This window comes from Myotis davidii, unplaced genomic scaffold (genome assembly GCF_000327345.1).
Source record: "Myotis davidii unplaced genomic scaffold, ASM32734v1 scaffold518, whole genome shotgun sequence".
Taxonomy (NCBI): Eukaryota; Metazoa; Chordata; class Mammalia; order Chiroptera; family Vespertilionidae; genus Myotis; species Myotis davidii.
In genome coordinates this window covers 237,056-245,296 of record NW_006289828.1, presented here as the reverse complement: position 1 = coordinate 245,296, position 8,241 = coordinate 237,056, and the positions used below count along the sequence as shown (strand labels likewise).

Here is an 8,241-nt window from a genome sequence, read left to right as displayed (position 1 = left end):
CTAGCAAGAGAACATGGACACAGAACTTGGCTGGAGATTGTGGCTAGAGATCCTGGCAAGGCTGCTGATCAACTGAAAGCTGTCTCCGTGTCATTCCTTCTTTGCCGACTCCGTCCACACCTTTGGGGATCCCTGGACCTGCTGGGGTTGGACCCCAGCAGGGTTAAGGGAAATGCTTGTAGTTTTTGCCCTTTGGGTATGATGTTGTCTGTGGGTGTGATGAAAAGGGAATCCTCATGCAGTGTTGGTGGGAATGCAGATTGTTGCAGCCACTGTGGAAGCCATACGGAGTTACCTAAAAAAATGGAACTGCCTTATGACCCAGCAATTCCACTTCGGGGAATATATTCAAAGAAACCTGAAACACTAATTTGAGGGAAGCATTCATTTATATTTTAAGATTCCCAACTGACTCTAATGAAATCAGTCTCTATGTAGAAGTTTGAAGACCACTGAATTTGGTCTTATTGTTTCCTGACGGAATAATAATATTCTTACTCAAAGTTGATGAAAGTCTTTATTAATTATAAAGATCATTCTGGAAGGATATTTTTTAACCCTTCATTGTATTGTTTCACAAATATGATTTCCAGGAATTTCTATCTTTATTCAACACAAATATATAATAAATTTAACCCATTTCTTATTTTTCTGATGTCAATGGATACCAAAACTAAATCACTAAATTCTGGCTATACAAACTAGGCTTTTTGCATTTCCACTTTTTTATATGTTTTATCCTGGGTTCTAAAAGCCTTTTAAAGAATGGCATACAAGTAGAGAGTATATTTTATATACAGTACGAAGTCTTGGTCTAAAATATTTGTAGAAGCATCTAAGATTTTATGAAACCCCAATAATTATAAATAACATTTTGTGCATTTATATTAGGGATAGGTTTTATAATTTATATCAAACTCCAAATACATTCCTGACAGAAATTGAAATAACTAGGGACAAAAATGACAAGTAATACACCTACTAAGTCAAGGATATTTAGACAAAGAAAACAAAGAGCACATAAGATTTTTTTAACCCATCTAACTAGTATCTTTTAATATGCATCACTAGCAACTAATATCACAAATACTTTGTACATAATTAGTTTTATTTATTTTATTATTTACTTTATAAATGTGCATACTACAAAACAGCTATAATAATAAAAGCATAATATGCTAATTAGACCAGACATCCTTCCAGAGGACCTTCCAGATGAAGCCGGGACTGTGAGGGAAGCCCAGGTCCCGGGTGCCAGAGGGAATCCGGTGCCGGCAGATGGAGGAAGGAAGGCCTACACTTGCATGAATTTAGTACATTGGGCCTCTATTATTTTATAAAATACTTTATAATAACCACCAAGTACTTTGTCTCAAATTGTTCTTATTTTGACTTTTTACTTAAATCTATTAATCTTTAAATATTTATATACCTAACTCTACCAGCACTTATAATCTCTCCCAATACTGGTGTTAAGCATATTTAAGTTTCTTATTTTCACATATACTTTCCACAATCTCCTCTCATTTTTTCATTTTCTAATTACATATGTTCCTCATCTGCAAATGGGAGATAATAATAGCAACTTCTCACAGAGTTACTATGTGAATTAAATAAAGTTAATATATGTAAAACACAGCACTATATATGTAAACTAACATCATTTTATGTCACATATACTATGGAAAATTAAACTACAATTCAAATAGCAGTAGTAGAAGTAAAATTGGGACTAAAATAACATATCCACAAAAAAGGAAAGTTATAATCTTTTGCAGCAAAACAAAATGTAAAATCTCAATTGGTTTGCAGAGAGTAGATTGCTAATAAGGTATGAAGCCAGCAGTCTCTCCATAGTGTAAGAGTGCAGTGAGGAGTCTACTAAACATCATTAGTGCAGCTCTCCTGTCCAGAAAAAAGAATTAATAACATTTATTGGGTATAAAGACCTAAGGTCTTGGACTCAAATGTGGAGATGATTAGACTTCAGATTTTAAAAAATAAGGAAATATACTTCTGCTGTGATGATTCCTGGAAAGGAAATAAGAAATTGTTCTTGGTCTATAAATAATAGTCACCCAAATCATTATGACATAGAATCAAAGAGAATTCTTGAGGATGGACGAGAAAATGCTGAGAACTAAGAAAAGTGATCCTAAGAATCAAAGTGTCATCTCTAAGAGAATCTGGCTTTCAAGGAGTGAAACTATTCTTCAAAAGGAGGAACAGAAATACATAACTTTCTTCCTTGAATATTATAGAGCCTTTGAAGGCAACTTCAAATCAACAGTACAACAGTTTTATCCACAGGAAATTTAGATTTAATTGTCATCAGTAACTCCTCAATGTTCCATGAGAAGCACGGGCATATGGGCACATTATCACCATACATATGGAAGTCTCTAATTAAATGTATAATTCAAAAAATACTAACTAAAATGACTGCCTTCCTGCAATTCAGGCAGACTGGGAAAGATGTTTAATTTAGCTTGGAAAATAAAAAAAGATAAGACATTTGATTCTGGCCAAGATGAAGTAATGAGGTTCTCTCTCTCTCTCTCTCTCTCTCTCTCTCTCTCTCTCTCTCTCCTCCCCCACCCTGCCCCACTATTCTTCTCCTCTCTGATGTATATATGTTTGTGTATATATTGGATAGTAAATAGTAGGCAATGAAGGACAGTGATTCCTAAAAGATGGAAAGAAACGTGGTGTTAACCTAAAAATAAAAGGCCAAAATGAGAGGCATTGAGTGTTTATTTGAGATCTAAAAAAAAAAAAAAAAAAAAAAAAAAGAGTTGCAATTCAGAGAGCAAAGATTCAGACAGAAACTCAAATAGTGTCCCAATTACAGGGTGAGGGCAAGGGGTTTTTGTGAGAAAAGTAAGGAAATAATTCCATGAATAAAAGAAAGAAATGTCTATTAATGCTAACAACCTGAGTTACTCTTTAGCTATACAAGGCTGGTTACTGATTCTGTCATCAGAAGAGTTCATAATCATCAGTCCTTGTGGTCAGATGTCTGCTTTCCTGTTAGCTTTGTAAACAAGCATTTGTAAGACTATGTGGGTTTGGTCCAATCCAAAGGTTATGTTTCCTAGTTCAAATATTCCAAAGTTTCAAGGAATAAGATATGCAAGGCCGTTTATCTAGAATAGTTATTCTGGCTGCAGTTTAAAATTTCTCCACTTAGGTCAACTTTTCACAGTGGTAAGCCCAGTGACTGCCCCAGTTTATTCCATCGAGAGCCTGCGGACAGAAGGGTCCCTCGATTCCAGTCAAGGGCACATGCTTGGGTTGCAGGGTTGATCCCCAGTGTGGGGTGTGCAGGAGGCAGCCCATCAATGACCCTCTCTCATCATTGATGTTTCTATCTCTCTTTCTCCCATCCTCTCTGAAATCAATAAAAATAAATATTTTTTAAAAATTGAAATTGTAGTTAAAAACTATCCCACAAATAAAAATTCTAGTTTGATTCACTAGTGAGTCACTACCAAATATTTAAGTGAAAACTTAATAACAATTCTACATAAACTTCTTCAAGAGATTTTAAAGGAGGGAATAGACCCTAATTTAATCAATGAAGCCAGTATAAAGTTTGTATTAAACCAGACAGAAACAAAACAAAAAAGGAAGACTACAGGTCAATATCTGTTGTAAACACAGACACAAAATTTCTAAGCAAAATTTTAGTAAATTCAATCTAACAAAAAATCAAAAAGAAAAAGACCACATTATCCCAGAATGAAAAGCGAGTTAATATTCAAAAATAAATCAATGTAATTTATTATATTAACAAACCAGAAAGGGGAATGTAAATATTTACATATATTTATATTTATATATGTGCATATATGTTTATATATGTGTGTATATATACACATATAAAGTCACATTTCAATAGTACAGAAAAACCATTTGACAAAACCAAACATTCATTCGTGATAACACCTCATCAATTTTCCCCAGCCTGATTAAGGGCATCTATGAAAACCTATAGGTAACATCATCCTTAATGATTAAAGACTGAATGACTTCTTCTGAAGATCAGGAATTAAACAAGAGTTAGAATTTTTTAAATATAATTGATATTTGTTTAGCAGAAGCCTGAAGAGGATTAAGAATTAAAAACAAGTTTATAGAAAGTTTTACTTTTTCAAACACGACATCATTTAATGACTTTCCATTTAATGCTAAAACTATAATAATGGTTTGGTCTAGCCTAGTCCCCTCACATCAAACTGTGGCTCAGAAAGCGTTTACTGATAACATGTCAAACCAAAGACTTCCCCAAAAAATTATAAAAATAATCAGTAAATGATTTGGAAACTTTTAGAATGGTTGTGTTAAAAACCTCACTAGCTAAGCAGTTTAGTATGGAGGTAAAAGGTGCTATTTTGTACTATTGATTTATTTATTGATATATAAGCATTTTCATATAATTATTATTGAACGAGCTGTTGCATATTTTGATTATCACCTCTTTTAATAACCATTACAGCAATTGAATCACAAACTAAAACTCTTCCCATAATAAAAACTCCTTGTCTAGATGACAACTCCCCTCGGTTCTTTCAAAACTTCAAGGGGGGAATAATTTCCATGCTATACAATGCCTTCTTCAAAATAAAATAGGAGAAAAAAACTTCCCCATCTTTTAATGATATTAAGACAAGCAAACTTGAGTTTAAAATGTACTATGATTAGTATGAGGAAACCAAATAATGCTTTGTCAGATGATGAACATGCACACAATTCTAAATACCATTTGGAAAACCCTGTGACAATGCATCTCAAGATAAGACAAATTCAGATATAATTGGTAAATACTTCCCATTTTCTGTTCATCCCTTTTCTGAAACAGGGAATGAGATCTTACAAGACATTGTTGATGAGGGAAAAGAACAAAAGATGAGGAGTGTTAACAAGGATGACAATAACAGACAGTTACATCTCAGAAGACAGGAAGATGTAGGGTTATTTCTAACCAATCTCCCCCTCTCGGGACAATATAAAGACGATGAAACTCAGTAACTAGGAAATACTTTTAATTCCTAACTATTGTTCCATTCTAGTGGACTTAAGGACAGCAGCCACCAGGTAGCGGCTAACTGTAGCTGCCTCCAGGGTTTGCTTCTAGAACCAGAACCCTCTGAGCAGTTCTGCACATCCTTGCCTGGGTCATATCATTCTATTTATTTTTCTAAATCTGTTTCCTCATATTTTTAAAAGCATTTTGTTACTGATTTTTAGGTGTTTAAAGGAAAGGAAATTTTTTACATAAGTCAAAAAGATCCTAAGCCCTTGGAAAGGGCCCTCTCTGAGTCACTGCCACATAATCTTTACCTCTGCGGCTTTGGATCAGAAACTCTGTGTTCCGTACTAGCTCTAGTTGTTACTGGCAATGTAATATTAAGCACATTACTTAATGCTTTAAGATACAATTTCTATACTCATAAAATATATTAATTTAAATTATACATTTAATACGTATATAATGTTCCCTTCATGATAGGTCTGATTTGAGAAGTAAAGAAATACATGAGGCCCTGGCCAGTGTGGCTCAGTTGGCTGAACATTGTCTCATGCATGGAGAGGTCTATGGGTTTGATCCCTGGTCAGGGTACATGCCCATGCCCAGATTTCAGACTCAATCCCCAGTAGGGACTATGCAGGAGACAGCCCATATCTGTTTTTCTCTCTCCCTCTCGCTTCCTCTCTCTGAAATCAATAAAAACATAGTTTTTAATAAAATTTAAAAAAAAGAAATACATGAGTACTTTATACATGAGTTCATATTCTCTTGGTGTGTCAATTTTCTCATTTGAAAATAGTTATAAAAATGATATATGGCATATAGTACCTGTCTTTTATATATCATCTTATAAAATGTACTAGAGGCCCAGTGCATGAAATTCGTGCAAGGGTAGTGTCCCTAATGGCTGCTGGCTGCTAGTCAGGGCCTCCCTTGCCCAGCTGCCAGCTGCCGGCTGGAGCCTTCCTTTATTCTGTGCCGCCCCCTGGTGGTCAGCACACATCATAGTGAGTGATCGAACTCCCGCTTGGTCGAACTCCCAAGGGGACACTTTGCATATTAGGCTTTTATATAAACAAATCATTTTATAGTCAAAAGAAAATGAGAAAATAAAAATTAGTAGAATGTTATTGACACATTTTCCATGTGAAAAATTACCTCTCTAATAATATACTACAGGTTCCTTTTTATAGGAGTTGTCGCTCTAAGGATGATAATCCTCAAAATGTAAACCTGGATATTTAGAAAAGAATAGGCCTTTTATTGGAAAGTGTTCTATGTAATCATTACCATTATGTTCTGTCATCTACACAATGGGGTGTTATCCTTTCCTAATAAATATCAGCTTACTTGCTTTGTAGAATGAAAAAATTAAAAAAATAATTTGCACAGACCAATATTATTTTAATTATTATAAAATAACAGCTCTTAATATTTACTTCTTAATCAAAGTAAAATTGTAATGAAAATATTATTACATCATAAATTATAAACACATGATTTTATATATCCTAAGCAAATAAAATAATGATATATAGAGCTATATTGTTAGAAACATTATTTTGTAAAATAGTAAAATATTTGTTGCCATATAAAAATATCTTTTATATACTGGTAATAATTTTGCAAGAACAAATGTAACTTGAACCCTTAGAGACAAAATTTGCCTGCTATATAAGTGATTTTACAAATGTCAGTGAGAAAATCATTTCCTGCAGAATATACTTTTCATAGCATCTTTCACATCTCTGTTTCTCAAACTATATATTAGAGGGTTTAGCATTGGTATTATAAGCGTGTAGAGCACAGCTACAATCTTGTTTTGCTCTGGTGCGGAGATGGCTGTAGGTTGGGCATACATAAAGAACACCGTTCCATAGAATAAACTCACCACTGCTATGTGGGAGCCACACGTAGAGAAGGCCTTCCTCCTGCCATGGGTCGAGGGGATCTTCAGGACAGTGGAGAGGATATAAGCATAGGAAACCAGAATGACTGCTGTGGTGGTGACGATGATGAGAGCAGAGAGAATAAACAGTACAACCTCATTCACAGAGGTGTCAACACATGAGATCTTGATCAGGGCTGGGACATCACAGAAAAAGTGGTCCAATCTGTTTTCTCCACAGAAATGCAAACTGAAGGTGAAACCCGTTTGGACTATGGAGTTGATGCTTCCACAGATATAGGATCCAGTTACCAAGTGAACACAGACTTTCTGGGACATGTGCGCAGGGTAAAGGAGAGGGTAGCAAATGGCGGAGAATCGATCAAATGCCATGACAGCCAGCAGAAAGCCTTCGGTTGTGACAAATAGGGCAAAGAAGAAAAATTGGGCCGCACAGCCACTGTAAGAAATTTTCTTTTCATTAGATAAGAAGTTGGCTAACATTTTGGGAGCGATGACGGTTGAGTAGCAGAGATCTAAATAGGACAAGTTTCTAAGGAAGAAATACATAGGTGTTTGAAGTCTGGAGTCACTCTTAATGACAATTATCATGCTGGTATTTCCCACCACAGTGACCACGTAGATCAGCAAGAACACTAGGAATAAGAGGATCTGTAGCTCTGGAGGGATTCTGAACCCTAGTAGAATAAACTCAGTCACCTCTGAGTAATTCCTATGTAGCGCATTCTTCATAGCTAAGATATTGGTGGAACTGAGGAGATGGTAAAAATGAAAGAAATCAGTGACCAGAATACTGTTTTAGGACAAATAACTAGGAATCAGCATGAAAGAAAGTTTCATATCATATTGTTCCCAATACTTTACAAAACACCAATGAACATAAAGAATGAATTACTACAAAATAGGAACAGGCTCATAGATACAGAGAACAGACTATTGGTTGCCAGAGGGGAGAGGAGTTGGGGGGCTGGGGGAAAAAGGGGAAGGGATTAAGAAGTACAAATTGGCGCAATAAAATAGTCATGAGGGTGTAAAGCACACCATAGGGAATATAGTCAATAACATTGCAGTGACTATGTACGGTCCAGGTGAGCACTTGAAATGTCAGAGGGAATCACTTTGTAAATACATGATTGTCTGACCACTAGACTGTATACCTGAAACTAATAAAAATAATATTGAATATAAACTATAATTGGAAAATAAATGTTTTAAAGGAATAATTACTGTTTTTAAAAAGTCTTCCTAGTGAAAAGTTCAATCTGATTGGTTAGCCTTTTTAAATATACCTATTTGCAAA

General features: G+C 35.0%; 1 protein-coding gene across 1 annotated transcript; it reads right to left on the bottom strand.

Moving 5' to 3' along the window:
• Positions 1-6,737: 6,737 nt before the first annotated feature.
• Positions 6,738-7,673, bottom strand: LOC102774957 (olfactory receptor 12). Its single transcript, XM_006762693.1, has one exon. It carries the CDS (start codon positions 7,671-7,673, stop codon positions 6,738-6,740), a length of 936 nt encoding a protein of 311 aa, XP_006762756.1.
• Between the last annotated feature and the right edge of the window lie 568 nt (positions 7,674-8,241).